Consider the following 24474-nt stretch of genomic DNA (forward strand, 5'->3'; position numbering starts at 1 on the left):
CAATCCTCAGAGAAATGGGAAAAAACAGCTGAATACAGTGAGTCTCAAAGGAAGAGAAGGATAGAGAAGGAGGGGTAGGGAAGAGTTGAAAGGTGCTCAGTGGTGAAAGAAGAAAATCAACTCCACCTCCTTTCTGACCACTGGGTCTGGGCGAGTAAGTTCAATAGAGGCCTCCATGGGAAAGTACTGCGGGAGAAGCAAAATCTGCTGCTTGAAGCCAGGTTTCTGTAATTGCTAGTAGGTTAATGGAGTGGGAGACAAGCATTTTTGCTGAATGAAACTGATCCATTCAGTAGTTTTTGTTGTGATCATCTATGATTGGCCATAGCTGATCACATGCCACAGATGGGCTGTGAATGGCCCAGTCTGTACATGTGATCATCGTGACCAATCACAAATCACAGCACAGTTGTAAGCAGTGAATGGCATGTAAGGAAGCCATTCATTGTGTACAACTGTCATGTGATCTGCTGTGATTGGTCACAGTGCTCACATAACACTGGCAGTGGACTGGTGTAGTGATCTTTCATCGACCACGGCCCGTGACAGATTGTGCCGAAACACAGCCAATGGGGCACGTGCAAGGGGTGATCCTTAGAGGATGTCATATGATGTCCTCCCAGAATAATAGGGTACCCGCTCGGCTGTCATTGTACAACAGGCCGGGCGGGAAGGGGTTAAAATTAACTCCTGAATGCAAACTATAGAAAATCTAAATGACAGAGTAAAAAAATAATAGTAATATAATAATTGTAATGAAGCACACAACAAACCTTGCATTCAGAATTTTCCATTTATCCCTGAAGAATTTCCATGCTGAATCTCTTCCATGTGGATTTCTTGCTACATGAATTATAACATCAATAGCATCTTGATCCAATACCACTTCTGAATTCAGTGACAAGTTGAGAAGCCTTAAAAGCAATTATATTATAAAGAATATTTATTGTACTGGCGACATAAATGCTTATGCAATAGTTTTTCTATATTTTTCTATATCAATATAGACAAAAAAAGTTTGTTTTCTTTCTTCAGGGCATACAAATGTTTAAACTGCTCTGGAGAGTTGTTATTATCTCTGGTACACTTTAAAATGATCTTTCAAAAGAATTTCTGACTTACAGTTTGCTTTGATAAAATAAAACAATACTAACCACTGTCAAATGGAAGAATTGGACTTTAATATGTTTAACCCTTTTGCTGTTGGTGACTAAACTTTTACTGTGGCATGTGAGTAAACCCCCAGCTGCTATAGTTTTGTATACATTTTCAATCCTGCTGTCAGTTAGAAGTGGTTCAAGCAGCTGTCAAGCCACCTTATCACTTCTACATGTAAAATAAGGTACCAACCTTCGCCTGATCAACCCCCCATCATGTGTACCAGACTCAATGATTAAACAAAGTTCACTTTAAAAAATTACATTTTTTTAAAGCCCCCTCTCCCATGACCATGCATATACAATCCTAACCACAGCATGTACCAATGCACATGCAATAGAAACAATATTTTCAGGGCCATCTTTACCTCTAAACTGATGTTATGTAAAGGCTTCAAAGCATCACCTATGGAGAATGTGGGGTGCCATAGTTTTTTTGCCATATCAGGGGCACACAATTTTCAGGCTTGACACATTTATTATATAATTTATTCTCATCTTATATATTATATTTAGAGATGAGCGAATCGAACTTGGCGAAGTGGAATTCGTTTCGAAGATTAGGAAAAATTCGCCGAATCCGAAAATTAGCAGACTTCGGATGCGCGAATCGAAATTTTCCAAAAATGGCGGCGACATGTGTGGCGACGGAGCGGGGATCTCTGGGAAGGCGCGCAGACAAGGCGCGCTGACCCATAATGCATTCATTCATGACATGTGATCGCATTAGCCAATCAGCAGCCAGCCAGCCAGCACTGTGTAATGGTCGAGCTATAAATTGCGGCCATCTTTGAATTCTCCATTAGCCTCCGGTCATTCAAGAGTATTAGGGACAGAGTTAGGGCCAAAGAGACTTTAGGGCCACAGAATCGTTACTCAGGGACACAGAATTCTTACTCAGGGACACAGAATTCTTACTCAGGGACACAGAATTGTTACTCAGGGACAGACACAGAATTGTTACTGAGGGACACAGAATTGTTACTGAGGGACACAGAATTGTTACTGAGGGACACAGAATTGTTACTCAGGGACACAGAACTGTTACTCAGGGACACAGAATTGTTACTCAAGGACACAGAACTGTTACTCAGGGACACAGAATTGTTACTCAAAGACAGACACAGAATTGTTACTGAGGGACACAGAATTGTTACTGAGGGACACAGAATTGTTACTCAGGGACAGACACAGAATTGTTACTGAGGGACACAGAATTGTTACTCAGGGACACAGAATTGTTACTCAGGGAAACAGAATTGTTACTCAGGGACACAGAATTGTTACTCAGGGACACAGAACTGTTACTCAGGGACACAGAACTGTTACTCAGGGACACAGAATTGTTACTCAGGGACAGACACAGAATTGTTACTGAGGGACACAGAATTGTTACTGAGGGACACAGAATTGTTACTGAGGGACACAGAATTGTTACTCAGGGACAGACACAGAATTGTTACTGAGGGACACAGAATTGTTACTCAGGGACACAGAATTGTTACTGAGGGACACAGAATTGTTACTCAGGGACACAGAATTGTTACTCAGGGACACAGAACTGTTACTCAGGGACACAGAATTGTTACTCAGGGACACAGAACTGTTACTCAGGGACACAGAATTGTTACTCAGGGACAGACACAGAATTGTTACTGAGGGACACAGAATTGTTACTGAGGGACACAGAATTGTTACTGAGGGACACAGAATTGTTACTCAGGGACAGACACAGAATTTTTACTGAGGGACACAGAATTGTTACTGAGGGACACAGAATTGTTACTCAGGGACAGACACAGAATTGTTACTCAGGGACAGACACAGAATTGTTACTGAGGGACACAGAATTGTTACTGAGGGACACAGAATTGTTACTCAGGGACACAGAACTGTTACTCAGGGACACAGAATTGTTACTCAGGGACACAGAACTGTTACTCAGGGACACAGAATTGTTACTGAGGGACAGACAGAATTGTTACTGAGGGACACAGAATTGTTACTGAGGGACACCGAATTGTTACTCAGGGACACAGAATTGTTACTCAGGGACACAGATCTGTTACTCAGGGACACAGAATTGTTACTGAGGGACACAGAATTGTTACTGAGGGACACAGAATTGTTACTGAGGGACACAGAATTGTTACTCAGGGACACACACAGAATTGTTACTGAGGGACACAGAATTGTTACTCGGGGACACAGAATTGTTACTCAGGGACACAGAACTGTTACTCAGGGACACAGAATTGTTACTCAGGGACAGACACAGAATTGTTACTGAGGGACACAGAAATGTTACTGAGGGACACAGAATTGTTACTCAGGGACACAGAATTGTTACTGAGGGACACAGAATTGTTACTCAGGGACACAGAATTGTTACTCAGGGACACAGAATTGTTACTCAGGGACACCGAACTGTTACTCAGGGACACAGAATTGTTACTCAGGGACAGACACATAATTGTTACTGAGGGACACAGAATTGTTACTGAGGGACACAGAATTGTTACTCAGGGCCACAGAATTGTTACTCAGGGACACAGAACTGTTACTCAGGGACACAGAATTGTTACTCAGGGACACAGAACTGTTACTCAGGGACACAGAATTGTTACTGAGGGACAGACAGAATTGTTACTGAGGGACACAGAATTGTTACTGAGGGACACCGAATTGTTACTCAGGGACACAGAATTGTTACTCAGGGACACAGATCTGTTACTCAGGGACACAGAATTGTTACTGAGGGACACAGAATTGTTACTGAGGGACACAGAATTGTTACTGAGGGACACAGAATTGTTACTGAGGGACACACACAGAATTGTTACTGAGGGACACAGAATTGTTACTCAGGGACACAGAATTGTTACTCAGGGACACAGAACTGTTACTCAGGGACACAGAATTGTTACTCAGGGACAGACACAGAATTGTTACTGAGGGACACAGAATTGTTACTGAGGGACACAGAATTGTTACTGAGGGACACACACAGAATTGTTACTGAGGGACACACACAGAATTGTTACTGAGGGACACAGAATTGTTACTCAGGGACACAGAATTGTTACTCAGGGACACAGAACTGTTACTCAGGGACACAGAATTGTTACTCAGGGACAGACACAGAATTGTTACTGAGGGACACAGAATTGTTACTGAGGGACACAGAATTGTTACTGAGGGACACAGAATTGTTACTCAGGGACACAGAATTGTTACTGAGGGACACAGAATTGTTACTCAGGGACACAGAATTGTTACTCAGGGACACCGAACTGTTACTCAGGGACACAGAATTGTTACTCAGGGACAGACACATAATTGTTACTGAGGGACACAGAATTGTTACTCAGGGACACAGAATTGTTACTCAGGGACACAGAACTGTTACTCAGGGACACAGAATTGTTACTCAGGGACACAGAACTGTTACTCAGGGACACAGAATTGTTAATCAGGGACAGACACAGAATTGTTACTGAGGGACACAGAATTGTTACTGAGGGACACAGAATTGTTACTCAGGGAAACAGAATTGTTACTCAGGGACACAGAATTGTTACTCAGGGAAACAGAATTGTTACTCAGGGACACAGAACTGTTACTCAGGGACACAGAATTGTTACTCAGGGACACAGAACTGTTACTCAGGGACACAGAATTGTTACTGAGGGACAGACACAGAATTGTTACTGAGGGACACAGAATTTTTACTGAGGGACACAGAATTGTTACTGAGGGACACAGAATTGTTACTCAGGGACACAGAATTGTTACTCAGGGACACAGAACTGTTACTCAGGGACACAGAATTGTTACTCAGGGACACAGAACTGTTACTCAGGGACACAGAATTGTTACTCAGGGACAGACACAGAATTGTTACTGAGGGACACAGAATTGTTACTGAGGGACACAGAATTGTTACTGAGGGACACAGAATTGTTACTCAGGGACAGACACAGAATTGTTACTGAGGGACACAGAATTGTTACTCAGGGACAGACACAGAATTGTTACTCAGGGACACAGAATCGTTACTCAGGGACACAGAATCGTTGAATTAAAGAGTATGTCAGACAACACGCAGAGGAGTGGCAGAGGAGGCAATGTTTCAGGAGCGAGCAGACGTGGCAGCAGAGGAAGGGGTCGAGGCAGCACTAGTCGCAGCCAGAGGCCAGTGCTCCCGGTGTCATCCAGCGGTTGTGTCTCCACCGACAACCCTGCCGCCATCGATTGGTTGGCTCGGTCGTCTTCCTCTTCCCAGGTCACCTCTGACACCTACAGCCAACGGTCGGTGGGTACGTCAGACACAACCGTTAGTTGGCATGGCCCGGGAGCAAGCCCACTGAAATCACGTGTCCTCTACCTGCCCCTGTCCTTTGGTGTTCCCTCACCAAGCGAAGTATCGCATGCTGTGGGCTCAGCTCCACTGTACAGTGAGGAAGAGCTAACAGAGGGCGGTCAGGAAAGGGGGGAGACATCCGCCTCTTCAGCAGCCAGGCGAAGAAGTACTGGCGAGGAGAGTGGCTCGGTAGCCGGTCTAGAGACAGGTCTGTCTCCTGACCCACACGCAGCCGAGGGGGCTAGTAGTGAGGCGGAGACCCTAATTGATGATGATGAGGCTGATCGCACTTGGCAGCCTCGTCGTCATCAGGCTATTGCTTCCGCATCATCAGGAGAAGAGGGTGCCAGCTTGGCAGCGAGCAAAACAGTCGGTGGGTTGCCCAGGAGGCAGCAGGGTCGCAGCAGTGTCAGTGGAGGCAAACGGCCACGGAGTAGAGCACCAGCTCCACTGCAGCCTACCACCATGGCCAGTAGTGGTGCCGGTGTGCATGGAGGAAGTAGCAGTCAGCCAGTGAGGGGTAGCGGGGGCAAAGTTTCCTACTCGGCGGTGTGGCAATTTTTCGTCAAGCCGCCCGAGGAAGTAAACGTAGCCGTATGTCGACTATGTGGCCAGAAAGTCAAGCGTGGCCAGGGGGCCCATGTTGGGACTACAGCGTTGCGTCAGCATATGCAGCGTCGCCATTCGGTGGCCTGGGAAAACCGTGATAAAGATACGGCGGTTCTGCCTGCCCCAGCCCCCGCTCCATCACCCGCTCCGTTACTTGCTCCGTCACCCGACGTCAATCGCCCTCTATCAGCCAGTCAAGGCTCCAACACCTCTGCTGAGGGGAGTTGTCGCTCGTTGGCATCTTCCGCTCGTTCAGATGCTCCTTCTCCTGCTACTCCTCTTCACGGATTCCGTCAGCAGTCTTTCTTGGAATCCGTTTTCAAGAGACAACAGTTTGCGAGCACGCACCCGACGGTGCAAAAGCTGAACGTCCTCCTGTCCAAGTTGCTGGTGCTGCAGTCCCTCCCTTTCCAAGTGGTGGACTCAGCACCTTTCCGAGAAATGATGGCTTGTGCCGCGCCGCGTTGGAGAGTGCCAAGCCGGCATTTCTTCGCCAAAAAGGCAGTGCCAGCCCTGCATTCACATGTAGAAGAGATGGTGGGCCAGTCTTTGAGCATGTCGGTCTCTGCCAAAGTGCACGGCAGCGCCGACGTGTGGAGCTGTAACTACGGTCAGGGACAGTACATGTCATTTACGGCCCATTGGGTGAACATGGTGCCGGCACAGCCGCACCAGCAACTTGGACAGGTCACGCCGCTTTTGCCTCCACGTTTGCACGTCCTTGGTCCAGAAAAGATGTCCGCCTCTACCACCTCTTCTTCCGCCGTGTCCTCAGCCGCCACCCCCGTGCCAAGTCCCATTACCCGACCGGCATATCACATGTGCAGGGCGCAACGGTGTCACGCTGTGCTGCACCTGGTATGCCTTGGCGAACGTAGTCACACAGGGGAGGAACTTCTGAGTGTAATGAACAGAGAAATAGACAGATGGCTGTCTCCGCGCAAACTGAAAATCGGAACCATGTTGACCGACAACGGAAAGAACATGGTGTCTGCTCTGCGTCAAGGAAGGTTGTGCCATGCGCCATGCATGGCTCACGTGTTCAATCTGGTTGTCAAGCGGTTCCTAAAATCCACCATCCCACTGCAAGACATCCTTAAAATGTCACGTAAACTTTGCATGCATTTCAGCCATTCCTACACCGCAAAGCACACCCTCCTTGAGCTGCAGCGGCAGAACGGAATTCCACAGCATCGCCTGATCTGCGACATTGCAACAAGGTGGAATTCAACCCTACATATGTTAGACCGCCTTTACGAACAGCGAAAGGCCATCACCGATTTCCTGATGTTACAAGCGGATAAAGGTACTCCCCTGTGTAACTTAGATGTCAGCCATTGGCAGCTCATGCGTGACACCTGCCGCTTGCTCAGGCCCTTTGAGGAGGCCACGCTATTCGTGAGTCGGCAGGACTATGGGATGAACGACGTCATTCCTCTGTTGCATGTCCTGGAACAAATGCTGTTAACAATGGCTGGTCAGGTTGCGGTAGATGTGGCGCACAGATCTCAACGCCACATGACCCCTGTGGGGGCAGGACAGGAAGAAGAGGAGGAGGTAGAGGAGGACATTGGTGCTCAGGAATTATTGAGTGAAATGGGTGGTTTTTCCACTCAGCGGACAGGAGTGGAGGAGCAGGAGCATCTGGTAGAGGAGGAGGAGACAGAGGACCCAGACGCCCCGTGGCAGTATGCTGTGGAGATGGAGGCAGGGAGTCCCTCGCATTCCTTGGCACAAATGGCCCATAGCATGCTCGGTTGCTTGCGTAGCGACAACCGAATAATAACCATCAGACAGAGGGATGACTTTTGGCTGTCCACCTTGTTGGACCCTCGCTACCGTTCAAAAATGGTGGCCTTTTTCACACCTGCTGAGAGGGAGGCCAAAATAAAGTACTATAAAAACCACCTATGTAGTCAGTTGGTCTCTGCCTTTCTGCGCCAACGTCCATCCTCAGACACTGTGGGCCCTGTGCGCTCGCGTTCCGCTGCCATGGCAGCAGGGGAGGGGTGGGGTGGTAGGAGCAGTGGCAGCTCCACCAGCAGCGGCTGCCTCAGTCTGCAGTCGATGATGAGTAGCTTTCTTCACCAGCGCAGTGAGGAAACTACTAACCAGCCGCAGCAGCAGCAGCATCAGGTGGACCTGGAGCAGGACCTCAAACAACAGGCTTGGGCCTACTTGGACAGCACCCTGCCAACCGAGGTAGACAATCCCCTTGACTACTGGGCAACGAAACTTGACCTTTGGCCCCAACTAGCTGAATTTGCCCTTGAAAGGCTGTCATGCCCGGCCAGTAGCGTGGCATCGGAGTGCGTGTTTAGTGCGGCAGGAGGTATTGTAACTCCGCGGAGGACACGACTGTCCACCCAAAGTGTGGAGAGACTCACGTTTGTGAAAATGAATCAGGTGTGGATTAGTCTGGATTTCAAACCACCAGTTCCTGACACAACTGACTAAATCCGCCATGAATCATGCCCCAAACATCTTATTATTTTTAACATAGGCCTCTGTATGGCCTTCAATTTAAGCTGCTTACGCTTCACCACTCTGCCATGGGCCCCTGTACCACCTCCTCTTGCTGCTGCCAGGTCCAGAGTGTCTCATGAGTCCCTGTACAGCCTCCCATTGCTGCTGTCTCCATCGCCACACTCTGCCATGTGCCACTTTCAGGTCTCCTCACACTGCTGGTGGGTTCCATTTTGTCATAGGGTGCTGGCAGATTACGGGCCTCCCATTGCTGCTGCCAGGCCCGTAATCTGCCATGGGCCCCCGTACCGCCTCCTCATGCTGCTGCCAGGTCCAGAGTGTCTCATGGGTCCCTGTACGGCCTCCCATTGCTGCTGTCTCCATCGCCACACTCTGCCATGTGCCACTTTCAGGTCTCCTCACACTGCTGGTGGGTTCCATTTTGTCATAGGGTGCTGGCAGATTACGGGCCTCCCATTGCTGCTGCCAGGCCCTTAATCTGCCATGGGCCCCCGTACCGCCTCCTCATGCTGCTGCCAGGTCCAGAGTGTCTCATGGGTCCCTGTACGGCCTCCCATTGCTGCTGTCTCCATCGCCACACTCTGCCATGTGCCACTTTCAGGTCTCCTCACACTGCTGGTGGGTTCCATTTTGTCATAGAGTGCTGGCAGATTACGGGCCTCCCATTGCTGCTGCCAGGCCCATAATCTGTCATGGGCCCCTGTACCGCCTCCTCATGCTGCTGCCAGGCCCGTAATCTGTCATGGGTCCCTGTACGGCCTCCCATTGCTGCTGTCTCCATCGCCACACTCTGCCATGTGCCACTTTCAGGTCTCCTCACACTGCTGGTGGGTTCCATTTTATCATAGGGTGCTGGCAGATTACGGGCCTCCCATTGCTGCTGCCAGGCCCGTAATCTGCCATGGGCCCCTGTACCGCCTCCTCATGCTGCTGCCAGGTCCAGAGTGTGTCATGGGTACCTGTACGGCCCCCCATTGCTGCTGTCTCCATCGCCACACTCTGCCATGTGCCACTTTCAGGTCTCCTCACACTGCTGGTGGGTTCCATTTTGTCATAGGGTGCTGGCAGATTACAGGCCTCCCATTGCTGCTGCCAGGCCCGTAATCTGTCATGGGCCCCTGTACCGCCTCCTCATGCTGCTGCCAGGCCCGTAATCTGTCATGGGTCCCTGTACGGCCTCCCATTGCTGCTGTCTCCATCGCCACACTCTGCCATGTGCCACTTTCAGGTCTCCTCACACTGCTGGTGGGTTCCATTTTGTCATAGGGTGCTGGCAGATTACGGGCCTCCCATTGCTGCTGCCAGGCCCGTAATTGCCATGGGCCCCCGTACCGACTCCTCATGCTGCTGCCAGGCCCGTAATCTGTCATGGGCCCCTGTACCGCCTCCTCATGCTGCTGCCAGGTCCAGAGTCTCTCATGGGTCCCTGTACGGCCTCCCATTGCTGCTGTCTCCATCGCCACACTCTGCCATGTGCCACTTTCAGGTCTCCTCACACTGCTGGTGGGTTCCATTTTGTCATAGGGTGCTGGCAGATTAGGGGCCTCCCATTGCTGCTGCCAGGCCCGTAATCTGCCATGGGCCCCCGTACCGACTCCTCATGCTGCTGCCAGGCCTGTAATCTGTCATGGGCCCCTGTACCGCCTCCTCATGCTGCTGCCAGGTCCAGAGTGTCTCATGGGTCTCTGTACGGCCTCCCATTGCTGCTGTCTCCATCGCCACACTCTGCCATGTGCCACTTTCAGGTCTCCTCACACTGCTGGTGGGTTCCATTTTGTCATAGGGTGCTGGCAGATTACGGGCCTCCCATTGCTGCTGCCAGGCCCGTAATCTGCCACGGGCCCCCGTACCGACTCCTCATGCTGCTGCCAGGCCCGTAATCTGTCATGGGCCCCTGTACCGCCTCCTCATGCTGCTGCCAGGTCCAGAGTCTCTCATGGGTCCCTGTACGGCCTCCCATTGCTGCTGTCTCCATCGCCACACTCTGCCATGTGCCACTTTCAGGTCTCCCCACACTGCTGGTGGGTTCCATTTTGTCATAGGGTGCTGGCAGATTAGGGGCCTCCCATTGCTGCTGCCAGGCCCGTAATCTGCCATGGGCCCCTGTACCGACTCCTCATGCTGCTGCCAGGCCCGTAATCTGTCATGGGCCCCTGTACCGCCTCCTCATGCTGCTGCCAGGTCCAGAGTGTCTCATGTGTCCCTGTACGGCCTCCCATTGCTGCTGTCTCCATCACCACACTCTGCCATGTGCCACTTTCAGGTCTCCTCACACTGCTGGTGGGTTCCATTTTGTCATAGGGTGCTGGCAGATTACGGGCCTCCCATTGCTGCTGCCAGGCCCGTAATCTGCCATGGGCCCCCGTACCGCCTCCTCGTGCTGCTGCCAGGTCCAGAGTGTCTCATGGGTCCCTGTACGGCCTCCCATTGCTGCTGTCTCCATCGCCACACTCTGCCATGTGCCACTTTCAGGTCTCCTCACACTGCTGGTGGGTTCCATTTTGTCATAGGGTGCTGGCAGATTACGGGCCTCCCATTGCTGCTGCCAGGCCCGTAATCTGTCATCGGCCCCTGTACCGCCTCCTCATGCTGCTGCCAGGCCCGTAATCTGTCATGGGTCCCTGTACGGCCTCCCATTGCTGCTGTCTCCATCGCCACACTCTGCCATGTGCCACTTTCAGGTCTCCTCACACTGCTGGTGGGTTCCATTTTGTCATAGGGTGCTGGCAGATTACGGGCCTCCCATTGCTGCTGCCAGGCCCGTAATCTGCCATGGGCCCCCGTACCGACTCCTCATGCTGTGACGTTCCAACAAGGTGGAATTCATCCCTACATATGTTAACCGCCTTTACGAACAGCGAAAGGCCATCACCGATTTCCTGATGTTACAAGCGGATAAAGGTACTCCCCTGTGTAACTTAGATGTCAGCCATTGGCAGCTCATGCGTTACACCTGCCGCTTGCTCAGGCCCTTTGAGGAGGCCACGCTATTCGTGAGTCGGCAGGACTATGGGATGAACGACGTCATTCCTCTGTTGCACGTCCTGGAACAAATGCTGTTAACAATGGCTGGTCAGGGTGCGGTAGACGTGGCGCACAGATCTCAACGCCACATGACCCCTGTGGGGGCAGGACAGGAAGAAGAGGAGGAGGTAGAGGAGGACATTGGTGCTCAGGAATTATTGAGTGAAATGGGTGGTTTTTCCACTCAGCGGACAGGAGTGGAGGAGCAGGAGCATCTGGTAGAGGAGGAGGAGGAGACAGAGGACCCAGACGCACCGTGGCAGTATGCTGTGGAGATGGAGGCAGGGAGTCCCTCGCATTCCTTGGCACAAATGGCCCATAGCATGCTCGGTTGCTTGCGTAGCGACAACCGAATAATAACCATCAGACAGAGGGATGACTTTTGGCTGTCCACCTTGTTGGACCCTCGCTACCGTTCAAAAATGGTGGCCTTTTTCACACCTGCTGAGAGGGAGGCCAAAATAAAGTACTATAAAAACCACCTATGTAGTCAGTTGGTCTCTGCCTGTCTGCGCCAACGTCCATCCTCAGACACTGTGGGCCCTGTGCGCTCGCGTTCCGCTGCCATGGCAGCAGGGGAGGGGTGGGGTGGTAGGAGCAGTGGCAGCTCCACCAGCAGCGGCTGCCTCAGTCTGCAGTCGATGATGAGTAGCTTTCTTCACCAGCGCAGTGAGGAAACTACTAACCAGCCGCAGCAGCAGCAGCATCAGGTGGACCTGGAGCAGGACCTCAAACAACAGGCTTGGGCCTACTTGGACAGCACCCTGCCAACCGAGGTAGACAATCCCCTTGACTACTGGGCAACGAAACTTGACCTTTGGCCCCAACTAGTTGAATTTGCCCTTGAAAGGCTGTCATGCCCGGCCAGTAGCGTGGCATCGGAGCGCGTGTTTAGTGCGGCAGGAGGTATTGTAACTCCGCGGAGGACACGACTGTCCACCCAAAGTGTGGAGAGACTCACGTTTGTGAAAATGAATCAGGCGTGGATTAGTCTGGATTTCAAACCACCAGTTCCTGACACAACTGACTAAATCCGCCATGAATCATGCCCCAAACATCTTATTATTTTTAACATAGGCCTCTGTATGGCCTTCAATTTAAGCTGCTTACGCTTCGCCACTCTGCCATGGGCCCCTGTACCGCCTCCTCTTGCTGCTGCCAGGTCCGGAGTGTGTCATGGGTCCCTGTACGGCCTCCCATTGCTGCTGTCTCCATCGCCACACTCTGCCATGTGCCACTTTCAGGTCTCCACACACTGCTGGTGGGTTCCATTTTGTCATACGGTGCTGGCAGATTACGGGCCTCCCATTGCTGCTGCCAGGCCCGTAATCTGCCATGGGCCCCCGTACCGACTCCTCATGCTGCTGCCAGGCCCGTAATCTGTCATGGGCCCCTGTACCGCCTCCTCATGCTGCTGCCAGGTCCAGAGTGTGTCATGGGTCCCTGTACGGCCTCCCATTGCTGCTGTCTCCATCGCCACACTCTGCCATGTGCCACTTTCAGGTCTCCTCACACTGCTGGTGGGTTCCATTTTGTCATAGGGTGCTGGCAGATTAGGGGCCTCCCATTGCTGCTGCCAGGCCCGTAATCTGCCATGGGCCCCTGTACCGCCTCCTCATGCTGCTGCCAGGTCCAGAGTGTCTCATGGGTCCCTGTACGGCCTCCCATTGCTGCTGTCTCCATCGCCACACTCTGCCATGTGCCACTTTCAGGTCTCCTCACACTGCTGGTGGGTTCCATTTTGTCATAGGGTGCTGTATGGCCTCCCATTGCTGCTGCCTCCACCGCCACACTGTGGCTCCACACTCTGGTTTTGGCCCCGTGCCTGCTCAAATGAGTGAAGTGTGCGGTGATTCTAAGATCGACGGCACTCATCTGCATGTCATACTGACTGACAGTATTATTTCTCTTCCCCAGCAGACTCCAAGGGCATTTAAATTAAAGGTACAGTGTTCTGCACTAATATAAAGGCTCTCTGAAGCCTAGAAACACCCTTTTTATAAGTTAAATTCGCAGCGAATATATTCGACTCGAATCGAATTTATTCCTCGAATTCGCCGAATCAGCCGAATCGAATTTTTGAATACTTCGTCATCTGTAATTATATTATATATCTTATATATTATATTTCATTATATAAAATGAAATATGTCCTTTGCTGTGCAGGCACCTGTTTCCTAGAGAAATCTCCACTGAAGCAATGCCTGTCCTCTTCCTATCTCTGAATGGTGCTGCAACGGTTAACAGTTTCATGTCTTTAGGCAGAAAAGCAATACAGAGGGTTTGATGGGGACCTGCCCCTCCTTCCTCCTCCTCCTCCATTGATAAAAATTATTTAATTGATTACACTGCTTGTAACACCATCTGTGAATGAGGGTCACTGATCAGACTCTTCCCCATTTACAGATGGTGTTACAAGCATTGTAATCAGTGAAATAACTTTTCTCAATGGAGTAGGAGGAGGAAGGAGGGGACCATCTGTACTGATGTTCTGCCTAAAAACCCCAAACTGTTAACCATTGCAGGCAGTTTAGAGACAGAAAGAGGACAAGGTATCCCTACAATGAAGATTTTCACAGGAAGAAGAACATGGAACATACTTAATTACAGGTAAGTGACTAAAGCTAACTAAACTTCAGCTTAGAACATTTAAAGCAACTAGAGGGAGAAGTTACATGATCTTCCTTAAATTGTATCTGTACCCAAAAACAAAAATGTAATATATTGCAGCTTATCAGTATTTGATAGATGTAATGGCTGCATTCGTTTTTTGGTCTTTTCCCCCTTTATTTTCATCTGTTAGTCCTACAAATATAGGATACAATCAGATTTGAAATCTGGAAACACAGAAAGGAAAAAAAATGTTTTAATGAATAAAGTTAAAAACAACAAATCACACATACAGTAGATGTGTAAAACATTGGGGCCCCAGTAATTTCAAAAATGGAGCCTAAATTCACAATAATATTATATCAAACTATAGGCATATTTTTCTTATACCCCTAGCATTAAAGGTGCCATATGTAAGTATTTAAAGTGAAACGTCAATACTTTCCATAACTAGTGTTACATTGGTGATATATGATATGAACTTTTATTCTAGACTATTTTTTTTTTCAACTTAGAATGAAACTTTATATTCTATACAGCATATGCAATATCAGTTGATACAATATTGCATTAGTAATCCAATATTATTGTGAATTTAGGCTACTTTTTTTAATTGCTTATTTTTTTTCACATTATTTTATAATTAGCTGTTTTAACTTTGATTTTTTTCCAGAATCTCAAATCTGTAACCTTAAATCTGAAGTTTCCAATTTGGCTAGGTGGTATATGCTTAGACCTTTTAGTAATCCTAAAAATAACAGGTTTCCTTTCCTGTACCTATATAGGAAGCAATGGCTGTGACACAGGCTGGACTTCAAACATGCCTGCCTTTATTCATGTCCATTTCAAGGCAGTAAAAGGCATTAGTAGCTTTTACAAGTGTGATTACATTGTTTTTTTGCTGTCTTTTTTAGGTCACAAGATGAGACAATGACATTGCATTTCTGGCAAGATCAACTGGGTTATTGTGTACTTGCTGAAAATTTTTTTAGCCTGAAAAAAAAAATAATGCAGCTACCACATTTAACAAATGGTAAGCTGTAATATATAACATTTGTGTTTTTGGGTTTACATAAACTTTAATCATTGATTAAATAAACACCACAAAGGAAGTACATTGTGAAATGAAGAATTAAAGCATGAACACTGTGCAGGGCTGCAACACAGGATACAGAGCCAGAATATATAATGAACACTGGGGAAAGTCAAAGATTACTTTCAGAAACAACAAAAGAAAACAAGATATTTAAACTGTAAACAGATGTATGGGGTCTAAACCCTGATACAATTTTGCAAAGTTAATTATGAATGCTAAATTAGTGAAAGAGTAGTTGATATCATGGGTGTTTTTGTTGTATGATCTTCCCCACTATTCTACACAACCAAAAACTGAGCAACATAGTTGCTTGAAAAAGCACCCATGTATCTAAAAAAACTGTAATTTTGCTCTCACCTATTCAGTAGGTTCCTATTATCACTGCAGGTCAGTGCTTCCAGCAATATTTTCTTTTCTGAAACAGCTGTTGTAGAATGAAATTTCATCCAGATAAACTCCCATACATCTTCATCCATTAAGGAAACTCCTGTGCAATAAACAATGTCCCGGACATTGGGTGGAATTCTAAAGAATCAATTATATACAGAACGTTATCTGTTTCTGAAACATTTGCTATTAGGTACACACATAAACCTTCATAGGAAATTTTAAAACAAGAAAAAAAAAGTTGGTATCTTTGCCTGAATAGGGACAAAATGCACATCAACACATTTAAATCCAACACAGTCCATACAGGGATTTAGAGATGTTGGGTTTGTGATGAATGTGATAACATGCAAATAATAAGTAATGCAAGGAAGTACATAAACCGGTGCACGTTATCTGTTTTGTTTCCATTTCCTCTACAAATAATGACATTTAAAGGCAATGGCAATTTCCATAAAAAGAAAATTCCTATGCATGTTCGAGCAATATCCTCAGTGATACACCGATGTAGACAAGTTTGTATGTTATTGAACATAAAACAAGGTATCACTTCAATCACAAATCAATCCATGTTTTTTTTTAACAATAAGCATTAGAGTTGTTTTTTTTTTTTCTTTAATATGTCCAAATGGGTAAGGAATCCAACAGACTCTTACCAGTTTACCAATAAAATATAGCTGCTTTATCCCACGGGGTTTAGGAAAGCATTAAGCATTAAATCACTATATATTCTTGGATTTTTCTCTGCTGCAGAAGAGCCTGCTGGCCATCCACACTTTGCTGAAATTTTGAGATTACATTTAGGTGTAACACTTGAGCACCTGCCAAAAGTCCAAAGGCACATAGACTGGTAACAGCATAGTACAAGTTCATTATGCTTCCGGCATATCGACATAGCAATGGGAATGCTAGAATGCATCTCTGCTGTGCTGGATGAAGATTTAATCATATTAGATTGATGGGACTTAAATTTTGAATTTTATTTGTTGAGCAAGCAGAAGCCAGTCTAGAAATGGACAGAGAGAGGTGAGTGTTTCAAAAGAAGGATGGGTATTTTGCAACAGCATTCATAATAGATTGACAAGGGATAGTCAGTGTAGACGTAAGCTAAAGCTCATAGAAGGCATGAGCTTTATATGAGCACACATGCACCAGAGTCCTAGAGTTTATGTCAGAATGTGGGTTCATTATTAGATAAGAGAAGGCAAGCGTGATAGTGAGATATATGAACTGTAGGGTGGAGGTGTAATGTAATGGCAATTTGAAGAAAGGGGGCAGTATTGTGAGAAGCAAAGGTAAAGGGAGCATATTACAAAGTGGAGAGTACAGCAATCAGAATATGAAACCAACTGGATAGAAAAATGTAGGTTCCCAGTCTGTCAGGGTTGGAGCACAGTTGTCTGCTGCTTCTTTTTAATGTCTGCTTTGTTGAACTTCCATGGAAAATTGCATGCCACTTTTTTAGAATGGCACAATGTCAGATGGAAACTGTCTATGCCACCCCTCATGTAGTGCTCTAAATTTATAGGGAGAAGGGGTGAATGATTGATTATCAATTATCTATTAGGAGTTGGTGAGAGATACTTCAAGGAAAGAGGAAACTCTCACAGCAAGACTTTACATGCACAGGCTTCAATCATAAAGATGATAGGCTATCTGATCAAGCCAGACAGTAGGAGGTTTTCTATAAAAAAATATAGACAAGTTGGTTGAGAGCAGTAACCAAAAAGCATTTGTCAGTGAGATGTCAGTTCATTCATACACAGAGTACAGATGGTTTATCAGCTGCTGTTACCAGGAAGCATTTGCTAGTGAGATGTCAGTTCATTCATACACAGCATGGATCTGGTTAATATGGATGTTTAAATCAGCTGCAGTTAGTTGAAGTATATAAAGATTTTTAGCCATGCATTTATTTTAATAACTGTCTCAAGTTTTTATATATTTATTGTCATAACAAGGTACATTTTTATATTGTATATTAAAAGGCCATTGTATGATCTCTTTTATGTACAGCTAATATGACTCAATGAAAAAAAAAACTAATGTAACTAGAGCCTGAATAGCTACATCTCATTATTTTCATACATTTTAATCAATCTAATATAGCAAGAGGTAAAAATCAGTGAAATAAAAAATATTTAAACTATAAAGTTATAAGATTCAAATAGTTGGCCGTCAATCAACTACTGATTCTTCTTTCAAAACAAGATAATTTGCATAATTTATTTTACAGAAACGATGGCAGTGAAGAAACGGACAAACAATAAGATGCAAATGCAGTGATCTGTTTATTCAAAGCTCTTCAAATGATCATCCTTGGCCTGCTATCATCAACACTGATGATATGTTTTCATTAAGCATTATCTTCTTTATTAGCTTCCTGGCATTTTGTCTTAGCTGTGCATTTTAGGGCAATTATCTTTATTTATTTTAAAATATTTGTTGACAGAATTACCATGTATAATTATGGGAAGTAGTAGACAATTATTTTATCTCTAACAACATGCAATCAAGTTATGGAATTACGCATGATAGCTCATAAGAGATAAGGACTGTTTAAGCTTTGAAAGAATACACTAACGCTAAAGTCATTTTTGTCTGGGTTATATTGTCTCACTACTTCCAAACGGGCAGCTCCAGACATTTTTTTGGTGGGTGCTGTGCTTGTTCTCAAAGCATATGTGGGGAGCAAAATACCCACCCCTGAATCCCATGTTATAATAAAAGCAGACATAAAAATGAAAGTCGTTTAGTCAGAAAATGAAGGACCCAATGTTATAAGTAGGCCATTTACAGTGTAATAAAACACAGTCTGCAGCACATTAACCACTTGCCATCCTGAGGATTTACCCCCTTAATGACCAGGCCTCTTTTTAAAGGGTGATCACAAGGGTGATTTTTTTCAGTTATTATGATTTTGTTAATCATTTTTACACTGTCTATTTAATTTTTTTAATCACTTTTAATGCTATCGCAGGGAATGGAAATATCACCTATAACTCCAATTGGCATTGTCATATATTCTTTTTTGAGAAATCTGGGGTCTATCAGACTCCAGATATCTCCTCTGCCCTTACATTATCTAATATCACCAAGATTGGTGTGATCAGATGCTTTCCCAATTTACAAATGGTACTGTTTATATCCTGCGAAACTGAAGCGATGAAATGCTCGTAGCTTTCAATTTCTTAGACTATAGAAATCCTTGCCACCATTCTGGTCACCAATCAGCTCTATGGTCAGCTGGCAGAAACACCGGCTAAATTCTCAGGTGTCCCGAAAGCACAGGACTGCCCGAGAAGGCCGTGGAAGGCAGTGGAGGATGGGGGCATCATCTCTTGTAAAAGCAATCTTGCAGCTAATTAGCCACTAGAATTGCTTTTACATGAAAGTCGATCGCCGGCTGAAAAAAAAATACCAGTATGATGCCTGCAGCTGTAGGCATCATCCTGGTATAACCATTCAAAGTCCAGTGATGTACCAGTACGCCGCTGGTCCTTGTTGAGTATATACGCTATGTTCTTTTTTTTTTCGTATGCAGCCTGTGGGCTGAATGAAAAAAAGAGAGGAAATCTCTGCCATAAAAAGTGTGTGGTATGCCCACCATTAGAATATACTGCCTTGCATCCACCCACTTCTAATGGTGGGCACACATTAGGTCGCACAGTGCCACGTGCATCAATTCCAAGATTGTACAAATGTCTAAATAGTGGCAAACTTGAATAAAAATTGTCCACGTATAAGTGGTACCCCATATGGAAAAAGGATGACACCAAGTCTCAAAATATCTTGCCACTACTCCCCATGTAGTTTGGGCATCCGGGGCCGGGGGGCTCCACATGACTATCTTTTCCCTCATAAATCCGAAACTTATATGTATTGCCTGTTGCCCTCTCATACGTCTTAAACACCTTGACCCCATATCTGGCACACTTGCTGGGGAGAAATTGTTTGAATGCAAGGCGGCCAGAAATATGAATGAGGAACTCATCAACATAGATTTTTTGCTGAGGAGTATAGGCATCTGCAAATTTTTGGTTAAGGTGATTTTGAGGGGCCAAATATTTTGGAGCCGGTCAAATTCCTCCCGAGGACAACAGAGTGTGTTGTCGTTGAAATGCATAACACACATTATACTCTCATATCTATGCCTGGCCATGGCAGCAGAGAACATGGGCATATGATGAATCAGGTCTGTGGACCAACACAACCGCAATTCATTTTTTTAGTAATTCCCATGTTGAGGGCTAGGTCCCAAAAAATTTTAAATTTAAATTTTAATTTAAGGTTTGAATTTGGGTTGGCAGTGATAAATTGTTGTTCATATAAATTGCTTTGATCCACAATCAATGCATACAGATCTTCCATGAAAAACAGCTTAAAAAATCAAGGGGAGTAGATAAATTTGCTGTTTCCACCTGAATTCCGGGTTGGGCAGTGAATGGGGGAATTGCAGGTGCTGCAGAATTTGTAGGCTGCCAATCGGAATTTGCAAGCACATCCAGAAGGATACTAGGGGCTCTACAGGCCTGTGTGCGAATTCTTGGTGGTTGCGGGACAATACTTACCACCACACCAGCTTGTACTGCACTTATGGGACTCGCCACATCACCAAGTGATACTGCAGTGCTGGTATGTGAAAGACCAGTATGTACTAGGCCGCTGGTGCTCTCCAGTTCACCAAAGGGTAGAACGGCACTAGTACTGGCACTCTGCTGCATATGAGAGCCATCAAAATTTACCGGCAAGTGCTAGAAGAGATCAGGTTTTGTGTGCAATGTATCAAGTGACAGTGACCTACTGACACTGCACTTGCTGGGGGAGAAGGGGGGTAAATGTAGGGGCTAAACGCAGGTGCTGGCAGGTGCGGGTGCTGATCACGCTAATGCTGTGTTTTTGGGGACCCTATACTAATGTGAATGCTGGTATAGTGCTGATCTGATCAAAGATATTGATCCGTTCAGACACTATACTAGCAATGGAGGTTTATTGTATATGAGCGTGTTCCTGGCAATCAAGGGGTTAAATGTGATTATTGGTGTACTGATATGCAATCTGACACTATCTGGGAGGGGCATGAAAACCACCGGAACGCAAATCACGTATATAAATCACCTCTTCAGGGAAGCCTACCCCGCCCCCTGCTAACTGCCGATCTCCTCCTCTCTTCCCACCACTCCATCCCCCACAGCTTTTCCTCCCGTACCACTATCCCCTCCCTCCTAGATTGTAAGCTCCAAGGAGCAAGGCCCTCGAACCCCTCGTGTATCACACTGTATTGTCATTGTACTGTCTCATGTATTGTCTCCCATTGTAATGTACAGCGCTGAACGAACTATTGGCGCTAAATAAATACCGTATTTGCCGGCGTATAAGACGACTGGGCGTATAAGACGACCCCCCTACTTTTCCTGCTAAAATGTAGTGTTTGGGCTATACTCGCCGTATAAGACTACCCCTCTTCCAATGCACACCAGTGGGAGGAATAGTGCCCCATCATTGATGTCACTGGGAGGAATAGTGCCCCATCATTGATGTCAGTGGGAGGAATAGTGCCCCATCATTGGTATCAGTGGCAGGAATGGTGCCCCATCATTGGCATCAGTGGGAGGAATAGTGCCCCATCATTGGTATCAGTGGGGGGAATAGGTGCCCCATCATTGGTATCAGTGGGGGGAATAGGTGCCCCATCATTGGTATCAGTGGCAGGAATAGTGCCCCATCATTGGTATCAGTGGCAGGAATAGTGCCCCATCATTGGTGTCAGTGGGAGGAATGGTGTCCCATCATTGGTGTCAGTGAGGGGTGGAATAGTGCCCCATCATTGGTGTCAGTGGGGGAGGAATAGTGCCCCATCGTTGGTGTCAGTGGGGGGGGGGGAATAGTGCCCCATCGTTGGTGTCAGTGGAAGGGGAGGAATAGTGCCCCATCGTTGGTGTCAGTGGGAGGAATAGTGCCCCATCATTGGTATCAGTGACACCAATGATGGGGCACTATTCCTCCCACTGAGACTTGCTGACCCTGTTCTCATATGGTGCTGCTGCAGCCAGCATATGTGGTTGCAGCAGCACCTCTACACAGAGCACTTACCTGCTGCTCCGGCACTCAATTTTCGCGGGGCCGCTCGGCTCCGCCCCCTCGCCGGTGATTGGCCGCCTGTGTGCCTTTCCTGAGCTACAGTTCTGGCGGCCAATCACCGGTGAGGAGGCGGAGCCGCGCAGCCGCACAAACATCCAGTGGCCGAACTGAAGGAGACGCCGCGCTTACTGGACCGGATCGTCGTGGGACTGGATCCAGGTAAGAGACGTCAGCCCCTGCACTTAATGCCGCAGCCCCCCCTAACATGTGTACCGGCGTATAAGACGACCCCCGACTTTTGAGAAGATTTTCAAGGGTCAAAAAGTCGTCTTATACGCCGGCAAATACGGTACTGTATAATAATAATATACGTGATTTTGCACACCCATGCCGCCCTGTAGCAGTATTTCTGCTACAGGGCGGTCAGGAAGCAGTTAAAGAAGCGGTTTGCAGTACGGCGCTGCAATACTTTAACTGACAATTGCGCGGTCATGCAGCGCTGCACCCAAATTAAATTTACGTCCTTTTTTCCCACAAATTGAGCTTTCTTTTGGTGGTATTTGATCACCTTTGCATTTTTTATTTTTTGCGCTATAAAAAAAATGTGAGAAATTTTGAGAAAAAAACAATATTTTGGACTTTTTGCTATTAAACATGTCCAGTAAAAAAAATAAAAAATCAAATTTCATCATAAATTTAGGCCAAAATGTATTCTGTGACATGTCTTTGCTAAAAAAAAATCCCAATACGTTTAAATTAATTGGTTTACGTGAAAGTTATAGCATTTACAAATGGCAGTGCAAATACTGGATTTTTTTTAATACTAATAATGGAAGCAATCAGTGACTTATGGCGACGATTAGCAACTTATGGTGGCAATCAGCGACTTATTGACTGCGGGGGGTATTCTGAGACTGGGGGAACTGACTTGGTGTCACTGACATCCCCAGTGACACCAATACAGTGAAAAAAAGCACTGACACTGTACTAATGACACTGGGCAGGAAGGGATTAACATTTGGGGGCGATCAAAAGGTTAACTGTGTGATAGGAGTGTTTTACTAGGGGGCCGGGGTGTGCTCTTTACTGTAAAACACACCGAACGGGATGGCTGTGCTCAACCATCCCGAGTGTGCCCAAACTGAGAGGGAGGAGGGCTGTTGGTAAATAATGCAGCCCTCCTCCCTGTCGGTGATCACCGGTAATCACCAGGTGCCGGCGAGTAATCACCGTCCGGGACCGGGTGATTGATATCTGGGGCCGCAATCGGCTGTGCGGGTAGGGCGGTCGCACGCCTGGCACGAACCCCCTACCTGGAAATGCGAAATCACGTATATATACATGTGATTTTGTGCACAGGGCCCACCCTGCAGCAGTAAATATACTGTGGGCAGGCCTTAAGCGGTTAAAGCATACAGAGTGAGGTAGCCAGAAGTATGTAAAAAATGTGGTCAGCAATTACAAAGATCAGTTATATAATTGGTGTTAAGGGCATAACAATAAGCCATAGTTGGCAACAGTTGAAAAGGATTAGGTGTAACAGGAAGGAATTGAGAAGAAAAATGTGGTGCTTTATGTGGGCTGCTTTATGCCCACTTTAAATGGATCAAGAAGAAAAATATGTCACACATTGTGCACTGCCTGCCACGCACTTTTGCATGTGCCCAGAAAAGTGGGCATGGCCAATAAACACTGAAGAGATTGTATGAGTAAAATAGCCCCAATTGTAGGTGTGACCGATAGCAATGACAACCCCCAGCATTTGTCAGGGCCAGCAATAACCTCCATCAAATGTCAAGGCCAGCAATGATAACCCCCGAGCAATAACGCTCAACATGTATCAGGCCAGCAAGGATAACCAACAGCAACAATCCCAGCAAATGTTAGGATAAGCAATCCCCTCAACACAATAATAACTCTCAGCAACTGCATAGGTGAGCAATAACACCCTGCATAGTAATAGCCCCCAACACAATAAAAGGCACAAGTGTCTGGGCAAGCAATACCCCCCAGCACAATATGAACGACAAGCAAGTGCAAGGGTAAGCAATAACCCCCAGCACAATAAGAGAGAAGATATGGAGAAAGAGAAAGAGAAGGAGAGCAAGTGGAAGGTAAAAGAGAAAGAACAGAGAGAGGAGAGAAAGCATAGAGAGGTGGAAGAGATAAGAGGAGTCAAGTTCAGTTCCCATGTGGATGTTCAGTGGATGTTTTTCATATTTTGACATAATATATATGTTCGTTATATATATACTGTATATATATATATATATATATATATATATATATATATATATACACACACACACAAACTATATTGCCAAAAGTATTGGGACGCCAGCCTTAATTTATTTATGGGCATGGACAGGCTGTGACAGCCTCAGCAAGTCTAAGTCTGCTTCAGAGGTGCAAAGTTATATTTAGAGATTTGTTAAAAAGGAACTTCACAACTTCACCACCCCATTTATTTTCTTTAATTTCCTCAGCTAATGATGTGTTATGCTCAGTATGTGTTATCCTGGAATATGTGATATTTATACCATGAGGCATCAAGAACACAACAAGTAATTCTTGACTGGGTGAGAATGAAATATGGGGTGTGGGTCAGAATGTGAATAATTAAAAAAAAATTATTAAACAACCAAAAGAAATTATGGTCA

The 24474-nt window shown here is 46.4% G+C and overlaps 1 protein-coding gene across 1 annotated transcript in view; it reads right to left on the reverse strand.

Moving 5' to 3' along the window:
• The window catches only part of TRHDE (thyrotropin releasing hormone degrading enzyme), a 934547-nt gene that overhangs the window by 25241 nt on the left and 884832 nt on the right, over positions 1-24474 (reverse strand). Inside the window, exons 16-17 of the mRNA XM_089674098.1 lie at positions 15704-15871; positions 774-914 (exon numbers count right to left, since the gene is read on the reverse strand). Of these exons, the coding sequence (XP_089530224.1) occupies positions 774-914; positions 15704-15871 (309 nt within the window). The remainder of the gene's footprint in view (positions 1-773; positions 915-15703; positions 15872-24474) is intronic.

Source organism: Staurois parvus, unplaced genomic scaffold (genome assembly GCF_062004578.1).
Source record: "Staurois parvus isolate SC_StPar_1 unplaced genomic scaffold, SC_StPar_1.0 ptg000147l, whole genome shotgun sequence".
Taxonomy (NCBI): Eukaryota; Metazoa; Chordata; class Amphibia; order Anura; family Ranidae; genus Staurois; species Staurois parvus.